At 33.9% G+C, this 17949-nt stretch overlaps 1 protein-coding gene across 1 annotated transcript in view; it reads right to left on the reverse strand.

Moving 5' to 3' along the window:
- Positions 1-17949, reverse strand: part of ADAMTS20 (ADAM metallopeptidase with thrombospondin type 1 motif 20) — a 144190-nt gene that overhangs the window by 65451 nt on the left and 60790 nt on the right. Inside the window, exons 16-25 of the mRNA XM_007471614.1 lie at positions 17234-17360; positions 15494-15704; positions 15194-15358; positions 14534-14698; positions 13453-13572; positions 12396-12503; positions 11184-11348; positions 10798-11088; positions 9796-9957; positions 8311-8487 (exon numbers count right to left, since the gene is read on the reverse strand). Coding sequence (XP_007471676.1) covers positions 8311-8487; positions 9796-9957; positions 10798-11088; positions 11184-11348; positions 12396-12503; positions 13453-13572; positions 14534-14698; positions 15194-15358; positions 15494-15704; positions 17234-17360 — 1691 coding nt within the window. The remainder of the gene's footprint in view (positions 1-8310; positions 8488-9795; positions 9958-10797; positions 11089-11183; positions 11349-12395; positions 12504-13452; positions 13573-14533; positions 14699-15193; positions 15359-15493; positions 15705-17233; positions 17361-17949) is intronic.

The raw sequence follows: 17949 nt of genomic DNA on the forward strand, positions 1-17949 counted from the left end.
TAATACAAAGCCAAGTTATACACCATCAAACGGGCCACTCAATCTGCAGTTTGTAATCATAGTAAATTCTTGACTCATTGCTCAAACTTTTTACTCTCTTCAAGCCCAAACTTAATTTATCTCAAAATTATCCAACATGACTTTTCTCAACTTTATTATCTTGACAATACAGTACTCGACAAGATGTTCTCTTATACATCTTTTCCTCCCATTTGCAAAAAATAGTCCCATGAATCTCTCCTCTACCAGCTTTTTATACTCCACTACAATTTGAGTGTTGAGTAATCCATAAACACGTGATGAGTAACTGAACAGTCCCTAAATCATCACTCTAAGCTTTTAGAAGAGTCCCCTCTTGGACTTCTCACCTCCAGTCTCTGATATTTTCAATGTGTTTATACCTTATGATGAGAATTGCCTATGAATCTTCCTAAAACACTGCTGTGTTCCCACTCCAAAAAATTCAATGTTTTTTAACAAACTTAAATAATTTTTCCATTTTTAAATTCTCTTAAGCATGATACTTATTGGTCCTCCTTGCTATGGACCAATTCATATTTCCTATTTCTAACTTTATTCTTGCCCTTTGTCTCTCACAAACCAACCTACACTAGTCAAATAAGTACTTTTTCTGGCCTCTGGTTTTGTTCAGGGTGATCTCCAACCTGGATCCTCCTTTCCCACTCAAATCCTATCTACCCATCAAGGCTTATGCCTTCTTCATAAAGCCTTACGTTTCTCCAACTGGATGCACATTTTCTGACTTTCCATGACATCCATTTCTGCCTTGTGATTTGTGTATATATTTATTTTTCCCTGGACTGTGAGTCCTTTGAGTACAGTATGTCATTCTTATTCATCTTTAGCTTTCTTAGCCCAGTGCCTGTTACAGATGGGCTCTTAATAATCTTGAATGGATTGATGGGGATTAATTTTGGGGAGTTCAGTGGCCACCATTCCCTTCATAGTTACCTCCAAAGTCTCTGAGTTTCCCTGGGTCACAACTGCAAAATGTCAAAAGTTCAGGGAGATTGAAAATAGCTCAGAGCAGTCTTATAGGATCATCTTAGAGCTCAGTTACAACTGATAGAGAAGAATTTGTTATGTGATCTACCAAAAATTTTGTAATATATCATTTAACTTTCACAAATATATGAATGTCATATAATGCATATTATGATACCAGGGTCTTAGTACAAAGGTCATATCACAATAGGACATGATAGAGTACCTTCCTAGATATAGCCTACTAGATTTAGGTACATTGGTGAGTTTAAGTTTACCCAATCATGTGGGTAGGGGAGTACAACCAAGAAGCAGATGGTGTTGTCTATGAAAACAAATTACATAATTCCAATCTTTACTGTGTAACGTATAAGGTTTTAGAGATGTTACTGAACCGTTAAGTCTCAAGTATATCTCAGAGACAAGGTGATTCAATGGAGTACCAAAACCATTTTTTAATAGTCTCTATTCACATTTGTTTTCATCTAAAGTAAGAAAATAAGCTTTACTATATGGAGTTATATGTCAGCCTAATATGTAATGCATATAATACATTAGGTATCCTGGCAGGGAGATCATCACTTGCCACTCACTTTCAGTGTACCCACCACACTTCACACACACCCACTTAGGAAGATGAACAGATTACAGTACACGTATCGACTCATAACACTCTAATCAGATGAGTGTCATGACACACTGCTCCTGCTGGTTTTTCAGTTTTAAGCCACAGAGTTTTGCCGATTGTGTTCAAATTACCAAATGGGATCATAAAGATGAATTACTAATTTTTCTATTATGAAAAGAGGCTTGTTCCAAATTTGCTGATTTTTTCTATGATAAGGATTAAAATGTTATACCTGTCACTTAAACAAATAGACTTATAATCTCTCCTTTAAGATAAAGGAGACATTTAAGATTGAATGAGAAAGCAACTGCTTTTGGAAAATCCTTCTAAGGAGAGAACATTTTGAAATGTTTGGAAGTGTTTCTAGTGTTATGGGACTTTGTTACCATAAGTATGCCAACGATAAAAATTCTCCAGTGTATTTTTAAAACTTTGGAGCAAGATTTTCTAATATGTTTAAATTGCTTCCAAATCTTTCAAAGTTTCACGTTTTAACAGTATTTGTTAAAATATAAAGATATAACCCTTTCCAGTACTTTTCAAGAAGCAAATGACAGAATGGAAAATGGAAATTCGTCAATTTTCAATAAAATTTTAAAAAATAACTGGTATGATCCAATGATTTAAAATCAATGACTAGTTTATAACAGGAACATCCAGTGATAAACTTTGCTATATGGAGGTATGCATTTAGCAAAGTAATTTTTTCAGCTATGGAAGCTACTGAAATCACATATTGGAATAAACCAGACTTTTGAATTGCTCTAACAGTACTAAAACAAGATTTTCAAACTAATGAAATATTCTACCACTTTTTAAACATGAGATGAGTACAATAATAGTTCACTGAGAGAAAAACTTTATTATCCATAAAATTAAAAATATATTTAATATTAAGTATTCATCTTATCCTTTTAAATTTATATGTTCTATAAATCACATTTATATATTAGTTTATGCTTGCAATGTATAGATATATAATAATATGTAAGGGTATGTGATCAAAATATTTTACTGAGAAATGTACATATAATTAGAAATTGTCTAGAAAATGTCAAATAGACTCTTTAAAATGTTAATGTTTGACTCTGTTGTAATGATATAGGAACTAAAATCTGATTCTCAGTCTACTGAAAGTTGACACAAAATTATAACAAAAAATTAAGGATCTAATAAATGCACTAATATTAACAATGCCTGTATATCTCATACAGCACATAGATATTGTAGAATACTGAGACTGTTCTTCTAAAACATCTAAAAATCTATTTCCAGAAATTCTTAAACATTCTGAAGCATTATGCCTGGGAAAATAGAATTACAATGGAAACATGACCATCCATTTTCTTCATATAAAGAAAAATATAGCAGTATCACCATTTCACATTGACATGTTTTTTAGAGTTATTTTAAACTCTACATTCTAACTTCACTCAACCAAACACACTTACAAGTATTTTTTACATTCCCATCATTAGATTATCTCCTTAAATTTTTCCTAAGTCACACATTTCAAACCTGCAAGGTCCATTTGTATCTCCAAAATTATTTTCAAAGCATCATATCTAGGGCAAACTATAAATTAGTCTACATTCTCCCTTTCGGTGATTCATGAAATTTATGCACACACACAGACAAAAGAAAAAGATGCTGCGATTAGGCAAAAACTAACCTATTCTTCTAGCACAGAGACTTGGACGCCACTCATCTCTTGCCAGGTTATAATGGAATACCTCCAGCTAGTTACGGCTTTCTAGAAGGATCTACTGGAATAATTACTATGCTTTCAAATACAATTCTTATTACCAATTCTTGGATAATTATAATCTATTAAGCCCTCAATATTATGAGTCTTCAATATTATAAGTCACAAAGTTGTTACTGAAATAAGATAGGAATCCCATTCTGCTTCTGATCATCTGTTTATCTGGTACATTCACCACTAAACTGCAAAGTCCTTGTACACAGGGATTGTGTCTGATTTACCTCTAGTGACTAACACAATGCCAAACATGTAGGGGATGCTCATAATTTGGGGGAGAGTTGATGAATGTACCATAGAATGATATGGCAATATAATAAATGGAAACATTATTTCAATAGATTTCTATGATAAATTGGAAATAAAATAGATTTCCAGTCTGTTGCTATACTTTCGTGTGTCTTTTCCAAATTTACAAAAATAACCGATTACTATAAATTGTTTTACTGAACACTCCACTTTACAAAGAATTGACAGTTTCTTGAAACCATTTCCCCACACATTACCTTGTTCCCCTGGCTGATTCTGGTCTTAGGAGCAGTGGAGCCAGTAACAAGTTCCTTCCCGAGTACATTCCACCTTGAGTGGGAGCTACAGTTTAAGAGGCTGCCTGACCCTTCTGCTCAGTCCCTCAGTGTTCTTTTGTTACACAAAACTGTTAAATTGACAAACTGCAGATTTACTAGGTGTGTAGGGCTACCCCATGCTCATTTCTGAAAGAGCCTCTATTTGTCACATTCCGTTGTATCATATTAGAAATTTAGTGCTCTCTCTCTATATATATATATACACATATATATATTTTTTAACACAATGCTACAGGAGGGTAAGATTTTAAAAAGAGACACTTGGGGGAAAGGACTAGCATCAAGAGGGTTCAAGTATCAAGCTTTCCTTTTTTAAAAATAATTTTCTCATTTTTAGAGGGAAAAACAATCTTGAATGGGAAAAATACTCTCTTTACCTCTGCGTGATCATTATTAACCCCAGAACACAATGGAATACATATCATTTTCTTACCAAACATGAATTCATTTTATGTAGGGGATAAAAAAGTATTCATTTTATGTAGGAATATTCTAGGAAAATAAGTCACTTAAATGAGGTTTAGGGGGAAATAAAGATAAGTTAATATAAATTTATTTAAAGAGCATTTGCTAGAATAGTTTATGTTACATGTAGTGTCCCTTACAATATAAAGGAAAAATAAAACTTTTACTCATCTTTTAAAGACTACCCTGGGCATGAGCACATCTATTGTTAACTTACTAAATAAATTTGCTTACATCACAAATTTTTATTCATTATTTATAATATATGAAAAGAATATTAAAATTTCTAGTATTTAAAAATTGATAGGCAACAATAAATCTTATTTTTAAATACCAATGTTAGTTTCTAATAGGATTATCTGAAAAACAGCAGTAGCTTATACATATACTCAGTAAAATTATGAAAACATATGCTATTCAACAATTAAATGTTTAATAAGAAAAATTAACAATTTGTTATTTAAGAAAAATACATCAAAAGAAAAGAGGTATTCATTATAATACAGGATCTGTTCAGTGACTTAAAACATTTTAGGTATTGATCCAAGGAATAAAAATATAACATACATGTGAATTATGCAAAGCACAAAGCCACAACACATCATTAATAAGCAAGGGTTAAAATACAATCATTTCACATTGACTAATCACAAAAATGCAGTCATTAAATTAACAGACATACGTTAAGATTTATTTATTCCTTTCTTTAATCATGCTTATAAATTATTACAACACAAGGTTTCCAACATGGAGAAAATTTAAATGTATATTTACAACTTTTTTCCTAGTTACATTTTAATGATTTAGCACTTGGTATTTTAATTTTGCTTTAAAATGAAAAGTGTTTAAGATTTCATGTCATTCATATATGTGTATATATATATATACACACACACACACGTGTATATATATACATACACATACATTTCTTAATTTTCTAACCTAGTAAATAGGATCTGCAATTAAAGTTATACATGAAAGAATATCAACCTGATATGTTAATTAGAGGTATTCTGAAATTTGGCTAATATGTAACAACACTGAAAGAGGTAAAGGGTTATATCTGGTTTTAACAACAAAACTTCAGATCACTTAAACCCTTTTAATATAAAAGGCTAATTTAAGGGATAAAATTCTTCATATAATAAGAAATCCAGGTACTCTAATGATATATATTTACTTTATACCTATAAAAAGTTAATAAATAAAGTTTATAAAAATTCTGATATATACATCTACTGTGATTTTTAAATTTTTATCTTCAGTTTATCAAAAAAATTATAGTTCTTTCCTAGTGCAAAGACTGAATTAGTCAATGAACTCCTTTGTGGAACAGACATGTATTAAACAATTGAAGACTTTTATATTTCTGTCTTACTATTTTTTAATTTGTGGTTATTGTTTTCTTGGTCATTTGTTCTTTGTGAGGTTGAAAAAAGTTACCTCTACACAGGGTCTTTAATGAACATTCAGGTTTTTCATTTATGACATCATCTACATACAAAAAAATAACATGACACAAATATATTGGAATGTAGTATTAGATATTATTCCAATACAAGAAACATTGTGTGATGTTGTACACCTTAAACTTATACAATATGACCATATATATCTCAATAAAGCTGGGGAAAAATTATGTGAATATTACAGTGAATATGTAGAGAAGATTGATAAACAGTAAGATATTTTAAAATGTTAAAGGATCAAAAACATCTAAAACTGACCCCAAATGAATATTTGCAATTCTAATATGCTATAACTTTATTTAAAAAGTTTTATAATGTTATTAAATAGAACAGGAGTCAACAAGCTTTCCCCAGAAAGGACCAAATATTTCAGGCTTTGAGGGTCAGTCTCTATTGCAACTAATGAACTCTGCTTTGTAATGCAAAAACAGCCATAGATAATACATAAAAAGTTGTGCATGCGGGCTTCCCTGGTGGCGCAGTGGTTTAGAGTCCGCCTGCCGATGCAGGGGACACGGGTTCATGCCCCGGTCCGGGAAGATCCCACATGCCGTGGAGCGGCTGGGCCCGTGAGCCATGGCCGCTGAGCCTGCGCGTCCGGAGCCTGTGCACCGCAATGGGGGGGGCCACAACAGTGAGAGGGCCACGTACCGCAAAAAAAAAAAGTTGTGCATGACTGTGTTCCAATAAAACTTATTTACAAAAATAGGCAATGGGCCAGATTTCATAGTTTGCTGACCCCTGAAATAGAAAATCTGATTCAAAAGCACTTAATTTTAGGAACTTCAACATCTAGCACAAAGCAGGAGACATAAGTAAATGTCTAATGCTTCGTGAATTGATGAATTCACGAACGAGTGGGGAAAATAAAACCTTCGTGTCTGCTTTCCTAATTGAGGCAAAATTCCAAGAAGGCAATCTATGGATTAAGTCTTATTAAGAACTAGGCTTGCAAATTAAACCAATAAAATGAAAGAAAATGTAATAGATATAGTAAGGAGAAAGTGAATTTCCAATCTAAAATGACTAACAAAAAATATCTTTATAGTGAGTTCCTACAGTATTTCACATCTCTCCAACTAAACTGTAAACTCCACAGAGGTAAGAAATATGTCTTTATTATTACTGTAGCACAGTACCTAGGATATAGCAGATGGTCAGTGAACATTTTATTAAATAAATATGTGAATGCTTTCCATAGCAAAATACTTTTTTTGTTAGTTCCTGAAAAGTAATGGCTCTCTACTTCTAATTGCAGCAATTTAACTTTAAGATCCTCCTATAAAGTTAAAATGTTCTGTTGTTTTGTATCAGTCACACTGACTCTAAAGATGAATTTCAGCCTGAACTGGAACTTGACCTGTTCTTCAAATAGCATGAATTGAAACAGGTTTACATTTCATCATAAAGCTTTGACTTGGGTGAAGTAAAACAAGTTTACACATCAGGGTTGGATATAAAACCAGAGTTATAATTATTTTCCAAATAAAGAGCTGTTTAACTTTATAAATTTAATTATAAATAGATTATAGACTCCAATCAGTTTTTCACCTGAAAGAAGTATACTTAGTTGTTCATGATTTAAAATATCAAAAGTGACCAAAATGCTAATTTCAATATATTTATATATTAATTATTCTTCAGAGCTTGGTATTTGAAAAATACTAGAGGAAATTAATCATTCATAAATATTTATGTTTTGTCTATGGCTCCAAAAAAAATAAAAAATTATAACAGTTCAAAACACAGTAACTCCACACAGTGGAAGAAATGAACATTCTTATAAACTACTATATAAATCATACTTTTCCATGATGTATGTGACAAACTGTAAACAATTAATTTACTTTGTGTAAGTAAATTTCTCTATATTTTTTAATACAATATTTTCACATTTCCAAACAAAATACTAAGTTTAACAATGATAAAAACAAGAATGTTACTTGCTTTTAGATCAGTTATTGGACATTGACAGACAAAAGCCACAAACAGTTATATACTCAAACAAGACACAGCCTTAACTCGCCATTGTTATAAGCACAATGTTAACATTATGTACAAATGTAAATAGTAAAATATTTCCAATTAATTTGTGGGCAAGCCAAAGGTGTACTGGAGAAAGATACTGCCATTAGAATAGTGCTACGGTTCAAAATTCACTTATAAAAAAATAAATACACATAAAACTATTATATATAGATGTATATATTACAGTACTTGAAACTGAATGATTCTTCTTTCAAACTAGCAAGCCAAGAGGGCCAATGGTCTACTTTAAAAAAAATCAGAAGATAAAATGTGTGCATCACAATTTATGAAGAGAGGAAATTAAAGTAAAAGGAACATAAAAAAACAAAACAAAACAGAAGGATAAAAATAAGAATACTATCGTACCGATTTCCATGGTCCCCGATGCCATGATACATCATCAGGGCAAGCATGCACATGACATTGTACCACACTAGGTGGCTTGTTTAAGATTTCACAGTTTTGCTCTCGTGACATTTGGCCATTGGGAAATAGACATATTACGAGTCGTGATTTTATTCCTCCTCCACATGTTTGTGTACACTAAAAATAAGAAGAAAAATCAAAACTATGTGGCTTCAAAAAGAATATTATATTGCTTTATTCAATGTTGAGTACATAATCAGTATTGCTAGAGTTTAAAATTATCCTTTCTTATAATCTTATAATTATAAGAAATATATAAGAATATATTTATATTCTTATATAAGAAATATAAGAATCCTTATAATTCTCAACATTTCTTCCTGGGTGAAAAATAAATCAAAGTTTTAGCTCTATAATTTTTTTTTAAAACGACAAAATTTTGAGAATTGGTACCGTAATAGGTATTAACTACATAATGTATGGTATCCTATCAAAAGATGACTGTGTAGCCATGAAAGCTAATAAGGGAGATCAAAATTTATAAACATAGAAAGATGTTCAGTATATATATATATATTACATGAAAACAGATGGCAAAGTGGCATGTATAGTAGGAACCTATTTCTGGAACCCACACAGAACAAAAGTCTGGCAGGAAATGTATCAAATGTTAAAAGTTCTTATCTTTTCACAATTTTTCATTTTATTTGAATTTTCACTATGAGATTTAACTCAGAAATGAAAAAGTTACTTTCATTTTGGAAAATAGTAGAAGTACATTTTAAAGAGGTATTTGCTATTTATTAGCACCTGGTCAGAGTGTATCTTTAAACAATGATTTCCAAACTCCTTATGGAGAGAAAATATGTACTAAAATCATTCAGCAAAAATATTTGACTAATTAAATTAGGCGGTTTGTTTTATTCATCTAAAGCCATTGTAAGTCTTTCTTCTTTCTCATACATAATATAGGTGGAATTAGTATTCATTATAACCATTTTAAAAACTATCTTCATAATCCCAGTGCCTAAAAAAATGCCAGGACATGAAGAAAGTGCTCAATAATTGACAGCTCTCCATTGAAAAGATTCACCAAATGAATGGTTCAGCCTTCATTTGATATGGATATAAGGATATAAACATGCCTATATATCACTCCAATTGTCTATATCCGTCTAATTTTCTAAGAAATTAAAACAATAATATACTACTTTTAGAGAGGTTTTAGTAGGTCACAGACCTATTGGCTAGCACAAAGGATTCTGTTAAAAATCTGGAGTATATATTTCCTATCATGAATGAGTGATTTATACCATGACACAATGTCTATTAAAAGAACATATTTTAATGACTCAATTTAAAAAAGAATCTTTTCTCTGTAGGACAGTGAAGTAAGATTATCCAACGGTAACAATATGAAGTGCTTAACTTTCAGTCTTGGGAGATGTCATAATCTCCACAAGTTTAGGAGATAGTATGACTTACTTCTCCCCAGCTTCCGTAGCTCCACCGTGGACAAGGCCCCGAATCACAGTGCTTTGACTCTGGGGGTTTGGAGGCTGCATTGCAGTAACTGGCACTTTGTCCATTTTCATCCTGGCAAACCACAGCTCTACGCTGAATACCTCCAGCACAACTGCTAGAGCACTGAAAAGGATGGAACACAGGAACACACAAACTGCAGATTCCATGGCACAAAATTACATCAAAAAACCCCCACAAAAAAACAGTACTTTGACTCAAATTCAAGCTCTCCACGTTAAAACCCCCCTCATTGGAATCATAATTTGAATCGAGAATATCTGTCAAAAAACACTTGGGGTTTTTTTTTAATACATAATGTGTTTTATTTAACCCAACATAACCAACACTTGGGTTTTAACTAGGGGTTTCATTAGAATTTGTTGATGGAAAGGTGAAGTTTTAAAGCTTGCAAAAGGAAATTCACCCTTGTCCTAAGTATTAAGTAAAAAGGAATTAAAGTTTTCAGGTCTCACTAGGAAGGAAAAAAACCAAAAGATAATGTTAAGTTACTAAACTTTCACGTTGTTTTTCTTTATTTGGTACCTTTACTCTCATATAAAATATGAACCACAGTTGTACCTTTTCTAGTAATCATGATTTTATTCCAGCTTACTGCACTGCTATCAAGAGTAATTTCTGGGTTTTTGGGGTTTTTTTCTTCATAAACACTGGTAGTCTTAACACTTAAAAGATTTTCTTTTATTTTTACTATAATAAACTCTGAGATTGTTTTCAAGTGCATTCCTCTGTAATCATAATATCACATTACTGTATAATTCAATAAGAACTCTGGGGATTTGTAATCTGCATCAAAAATTGCTTAATCCTTTTAAGATTTAAACTACTGATCTTCAGAAAAATTTAGCATTAAAAGCATTTGATGTCATTACATACATATCTGTTAAAAGGCCATATAACATAACAAAATTACAGAATTAGTATAACTCAATAAAGAGGGCTTACTGATCCCCATGGTCCTGTTCTCCACTGGTTTCCTCTGATTGATGGATGGACCCCCTGATTTTGATTATCTTCTGGTTTGTGAGTTAATGGAAAATTCCTGCCTGGAAAATGGCTTGGCTGCTCAGAGGAGCTCGGAAAGTGGCTGTATGTGGGAGGGCAGGCTGCCAGGTTACATTCTTGTTCTATCACAGGGCGGACGTCAGGGTCACAGTAATTCTCATTAATTGGCTGATGATAGTTGATGCATAAAACTTGTCGAGTTGTTTTTCCATGGCCACAGGAAGCTGAACACTGATCACAAATTCAGCCAATAAACTACGTTATCTTAAATAGCAAGTATTATATTTAAATTTTTCATTTCATTTTTTTCGCATAAAAATACTTACAGGTGACCAATTCCCTGTTTGCCACTCTCCACAAGGGCTAAAACAGACAGCTATTTCAGCTGGTCGGGGTAAGTGGGCACAAAATGATTCATCTGCTATTCCATCGTGAGCATCACGACAGCTTACATAGCGGGCTTGATTCCCTCTTCCACAAGACACAGAGCACTTAAAAAATTGAATAATACCAAGGAGTTATACAGGACATTTCCACATCCCTTAAACTTGGCTGTTGTTCAGATTTCTAAACCTCAAGTTTATTGAAAAAAGTTAAATTATAAATACTATCACCTGGCATCATTTCTGAGTCAAAGACAGGGCAGTGAATATCCCAATGAGTTTAGAAAATAAATTTCACAAATCAGATATTTGTCATAATGAAACAAAATACTGAGCTTCTAGGAATATTGATTAGTTGATTGCCAAATTTAAAAAAAAACCCAAAATATTTTATATAAGAGAATCTTAAGATATCATTTAAGATAACTTTTAAAGACCTAGGTAATAGAGTAGATAGGCTCTCATAATTAAAATATTCAGAGAATATGTGAAAGTTAAAAATGTATCTTTCATATATTTTCATATATCTTTCATATATTTAGTATATATTTTCATATATACTAAAGCAAGTATATACTCCAAATAGATTAAAGCCTTCAGTTTAGAAAAACAACATGAATATGTGGTAGTTTAAATAAAGGCTGATAAAAAGCCTATCACATCTGCTTCTCATAACAACCTGGGACATAAATATTATCATCCCCTGAACTGGTGTGCAAGGCAGAAATAGAGACACAGATGTAGAGAACAAACGTATGGACACCAAGGGGGTAAAGTTGGGGGGTGGTGGTGGGATGAATTGGGAGATTGGGATTGACATGTATACGCTAATATGTATAAAATAGATAACTAATAAGAACCTGCTGTAAAAAAAATAAATAAAATAAAAGTTAAAAAAATAATCAATAAATATCATCCCCATTTGGTAGATCAGAAAATAGAGCTAGAAAACTTAAATTTCTTCCCAGAGACACAGAGCTCTTGAAAGGCAGAACAGGATTTAGTCATTAAATTATCTAATTCTAAACCTTATATTCATCAAAATACCTGAGAATGAGTGCATACATTAATTTGGCAAATCTGTAGCAACTATTTTGTGGATGTCTGAAAGGCTCCATAATAGAAACACTGTACCTCTTAAAGGAATTCACTTACTGGGGTCCAAGAACCATATCGCCATTGTGCTATCTTTCCCATGGGAAGGGCTGGTAATGAAGTGGCCCCAATTTTAGGGATAATTGGGCAAGGTGTAACAATACAGTCCTGTTCAAAAGAAAAATGGGTCTCACAAAACATCAATGAATTAATTAACATTCTGCTTTATACTAAATCCTATACTGCATTTCATCCTCCACATATATAAGTAAAGAACATTTGCATACTAAACTACAAAGAAGGGATGGAAAGGTTTATATTTTTCAAAAATACGGGCTTCCCTGGTGGTGCAGTGGTTGAGAGTCCGCCTGCCGATGCAGGGGACACGGTTTCGTGCCCCGGTCCGGGAAGATCCCACACGCCGCGGAGCGGCTGGGCCCGTGAGCCATGGCCGCTGAGCTTGCGCGTCCGGAGCCTGTGCTCTGCAACGGGAGAGGCCACAGCAGTGAGAGGCCCGCGTACCGCAAAAGAAGTACAAAATATTATCAAGGGCTAGAAGCGGATAGTATGACTTTGAAGGCTAAAGTTTGGATCATTCTGCCTGATGGTTGAAAAGAAAAGAGTAATAGTCCTTCAAAAATACCACTAAGCTGAAACCTCCTGAATGAACACAGGATGCTCCCTTAGGCAGTACGACACACTTTAGAGGTTCAGCCCTCTGCAGTTCAAAGGATGGAAATATAAGTTAAATGAGTGATCCAATGGCAGATAAAGAGTAAAAAAAAATGCATCAATAAAGCTGACAAAACCAAGAACGATATACTTTCTGATGCCCACATAACTTTTGTAAAAAATATTTATTTATTTATTTATTTGGCTGCGCCAGGTCTTAGTTGCAGCATGCGGGATCTAGTTCCCTAACCAGGGATCGAACCCAGGCCCCCTGCATTGGGAGCGCGGAGCCTTTGCCACTGGACCACCAGGGAAGTCACCCACATACATTTTTAAGGCATAGAAGTTTAAGTGGAAAAAATACGTATGGAAATAATTTTAACATATCAATAATCCTCCTGTATCAAACATTTTTGTTTATAATCCATGAAGAGGTGTCCTTTACCTGCCTGTCACTTGGGCGACTAGCTCCATGGCACACTCTATCATCTAGCACTGCACTAAGTAGCTCATTGACACATTTCACAGCACGCATCTGGTACCCCTGTCCACACGTGGCTGTGCACTGAAAGAATATAAGCAGATACCAAACACCATTGTTCAAAAATTACATAAACTTAATCTTCTTAGTGAATAGACAGTTAAGAATATACTTTCAGTAGATATTTTTATTAGTCCTTTATGAGCAAATTGAATCAACACACATCTTTATTCAAATTTATGGAGATACTAATAAAATAGTGAAGTTAAAATGGACAATTATTGTATCTTTAAAGTTATCATGGAAAAATATCAATAGAAGCCTGATATTTTGGAGGCAGAGTCAATACAGTTTAGAGAAACTAAATACTTTTCAAAATCGACCTGGTGCATGCATGTCATTCAATACACTAAGTAAATGTCAAAGAGATAAAGAAGGAAGAGCACAGGACAGAGTTAAAGGGCAGATGAGAGAAGGTTTCCCAGCAACTGTGGCAACCTGTGTAGGATAATAAACTGCCCACCCTCATCCAGCAGATTCCTAGCCGCCTGTTTGGCAAAACTTCCCAACAATGCCTACTCTAAATACAGTAAAGATAATAATTTAGACACCGAACATGAAAATGTCTATAGTTTAAATAAAGCTGATGAAAGCATAAAAAAATTTTTATTGAAGTATAGTTGATTTACAACATTATGTTAGTTTCTGGTGTATAGCAAAGTGATTCAGTTATTTATATATATATTCTTTTTCATATTATTTTCCATTACGGTTTATTACAGGATATTGAATATGGTTCCTCGTGAAAACATAAAATTTGTAGCATTCTGCTTAACAAAACTGAATTAAAAATCAAAGCTAGAATATTTACCACAGCAACATTAGCAGTACTGACAAAATTGTGCAGGTAGGGATTTACATTTCAGGAATCTTTTTCCAAAAAACACCCAAATTTAGATGCAGCCACTAAAGAGTGAATACACCATAACTTCTGTGCTATTCTGTAATGATGGATTAGAGTAGAAAAACCTTATCATATACTCACAGAACCCCATGGTCCTACTTGCCAGGAAGCACATGCATGAAGCTCACATGGTCTCAAAGACTCAGGTTTGGTGCTTGGATCACAGAAGCCATCACTCAAGTGATCTTCATTCAGTTGACACCACACCTGCCGCTGCCTTGTTCCTTTTCCACATGTAACAAGACACTGTAAGAATACAACTGACCATTATTTTCAGTATTAGCACATATACCTACAAAATATATAATGAATGATCCATTTGCATATTCAAATACAGTTGAAAGACCATTCCTAAGGACATTTTCCCTTCACTCCTCAGAAAAATCAGAGATATACACGGGGTAAAATCAGCCATCCCAAACTTCTGCTGCCCAAATCCCAGTGCAACGTCCATTTGTTCCAGAAACAAAGGTACAAAACTAACCTTAGAACAAGTGTATATCTCAGCGTACTGTGGACACTATGAAAGTGGTTATAGATTAAACATCAGTATGTCATTGTTGGCCAGATATTGTAAACAGTTAAAGAACGAACCATTTTTTAATGTTTTACTACCTTAATAAAGTTATTTACCACATGATAAAATAAACTGAAATAATTTTTTGAATTATATAGCCTTCAATTGCAAAGCTCTCCTACACGATGTTTTAACGGTTCTAAGCTTCATGGGTTTAATGTTACCTCACTCCACTCACTAGTGGCCCAACTGGGACAGGAAAATTCATTGCAATTCTCAGTTGTCACTGGGGGAAGTTCCTGGCATTCTCTGTCAGCAAGACGGTGGCCAAAGTTATTTATACAGTAAGATTCTCGAGACCTCTCCCCTCCTCCACAACTCCTGGAACACTGATTAAAAAAAGAAAAGTGGTGACAAATGGACACAAAATAAAAATTTTAACAAAACTCTAGAGTGAAAATATTTAATTAAAGGTAAAAAAAAAAAAAAGGAGCAATTTTTCTTAAGCAATCTTTTCTTTGTACCTGGGACCATTCTGAATAATGCCACCTTGTTAAGACACAGTCACCATGGCAGGGTTCTCGGGTCGGAGGTTTAAGCTGGTCACCACAGTAGTGGTCATCTACTGGAACAGTATGTCCTTTATGAATGGAATACTTCATACAGTGGATGTCCAATGACTTATATCCTTGACCACAAAGGGATGAACATTCACTTTTGCCAATGATGTGCCACCTTCAAAAAACGATGTCATTACACTTAGGAGGTGTGCCAATGAACACAATTTAAAAAATGGATTCAGAGAAACTCACGCGTATCATTCATCTTTAAAATTTTGTTGCAATTAATGGACAAGCCACCTAAAAATATTTGATGTATCATTGATTTAGGGATGAAAACTTCTTAGACATCACAGAGCCCAAACTTTCATTTTATAGATGAGAAAATGAAGACCAGAGGTGCTGTACATTCAAGTGGTATGAACACCTGACTTGTCAGAAATCTTACTTTTTTCCAAATAAAATCTAACTTGCACTCCACATACATAAACATGGAGTGTCTGGTTATAGACGAAGGTAGGGAACCAGCTATACAGGCACTTGGAGGCAGCTTTGGAGGTCCTAGGAACCCCAAGCCTCCCGCTAGACATTTGAAAACAACTAGTTGAGATCAAGATTGCTCAATTACATAGTGGAAGATTTAAGACTAGAACTGAATATATTTGACTCATCATCAGGGAGTGCCTCCCTATGCAACCTTTATTTGACTGAGGATCAGGGAATATCTGGGAATATGACTACACCAATAAAGATAAAGCCTTTACAAGTTGGTAAACTTGATTTTTGTAAGGCAGATCACATTTTCTCATTAACTCAAGTAATCTATTTTTAGACGTTTCCAGGGAAAACGTTTTTTTCCACAAGTAAAATCTGCCAGTTTGAGCCACATTATCTCAATTACGGTCTAGCAATCTCTCAGGCAATATGAGTGCACTAGTACAGCAGATAAGAGAATTCATGGAGGTCCTTTCCATCCCACCTGCATCTCAAGGGCTTCACTGTGCTTCACTCTACTGCAGTGTAGAGGATGCACCTTGCACGGGCTGTTCTGTCATTAGCCTTTCACTATAGGCCTTCAAATAACACCATAAATATATAAAAATTCTCATCCTTGCTGAGTCAAAGAGGTTCTGGTCATCCCTGAAAGTTGACTGTCACCTGCTACATGGGGGTTATTGCTCTTAGCTTCACTCTAAGACCCATCACAGATCATCAAATAACAAGAATTTTAGAACAAATTTTCTGCCATGATCTAGGATCATGTTCCTAATGTTTAATGGATAAAATACTGATAAGATACAGAAATCAATTTATTGATTCTCTAATCCTCAAACTTTAAAAGTTTATTGGTTCATGAGTTCAATGGGAATTATAGGATAGTGCTACAGAATGTATTGTTTCAGATCTTTAAACCATAGGTTTTCAGATTAGAGTTTCCCTGTATTTATTTTACAGAAAAATTTGATTCGATTTCTTACACAAAATATTGAGGTCCCTATACTGGAATTCAGCAAATACTATGAATAAAAAACTCAAACCAATTGCCGAGTTTCACAATAAGTTAGTGAGTCTAAAGTTTTTTAACCAAAGGGGCAAAGGATAGACATTAATTACATGTCCACCCTGTGAGAGGCACTGCACTAGATGTTTACATCTTACCTCACTTACTGATTTTACATTATACATTATTTCTCTTTTACTTACCTTAGTTCACAGTCTGTATTGCACCTTTCAGTCACCAACAATGGAAGTGGTAAGTGGTCACATCTTTGATCAGACACTACCATATGATCACTCTTACGTACACAGGTAATTTTTCTTCTATGAAGACCTTGGCCAAAGCCAAATGAAAATTTAAAATGAAAGGAAAATTCACATAAGGAGATGTTGCATAATCTTTTACTTCTGTTAATAGCCTGAAGGATTAAGCTAAGAAAGCAAAAAAAAAAAAAAAAAATTCCAACATAGCATACAAATAGGCTAGCATATTGATCTAGTCAGGAATGACTTTCTGCAATAAGCAAGCTGAATCCTGAAACACTGAAGAGTTTGCTTAGTAGAGAGACATAAGGGAAGGTGGGACAGGTGTGGAGTACAAAGAAATTTATTATAGCTATATTGAAGGGTTGTTAATAGAGAACTGAGTGGCCAGGGTCAGTGCTGACAATACATGATACAGGATACACAATACATGATACACTACACCCCTGTTCCCCATTATTTGCTTCCCTTTTCCCTGTAACAAAATTACACATCTCCACTTGCTACAGTGTTACTATAACTTCCTATAGGAGGAGCAGACTTCGCTGCCCATTGACATCAGGCTTATGCCAACCACCTGTAAGGGGATGTGACCTATTCCAGTTCCAAGCAGAAGCTCTAAAAGCCACGGTATCCTTCTGCCAACTCTCTTTCCTTTT

The sequence above is a fragment of the Lipotes vexillifer genome, unplaced genomic scaffold (assembly GCF_000442215.2).
Source record: "Lipotes vexillifer unplaced genomic scaffold, Lipotes_vexillifer_v1.1 scaffold964, whole genome shotgun sequence".
Classification (NCBI taxonomy): domain Eukaryota; kingdom Metazoa; phylum Chordata; class Mammalia; order Artiodactyla; family Lipotidae; genus Lipotes; species Lipotes vexillifer.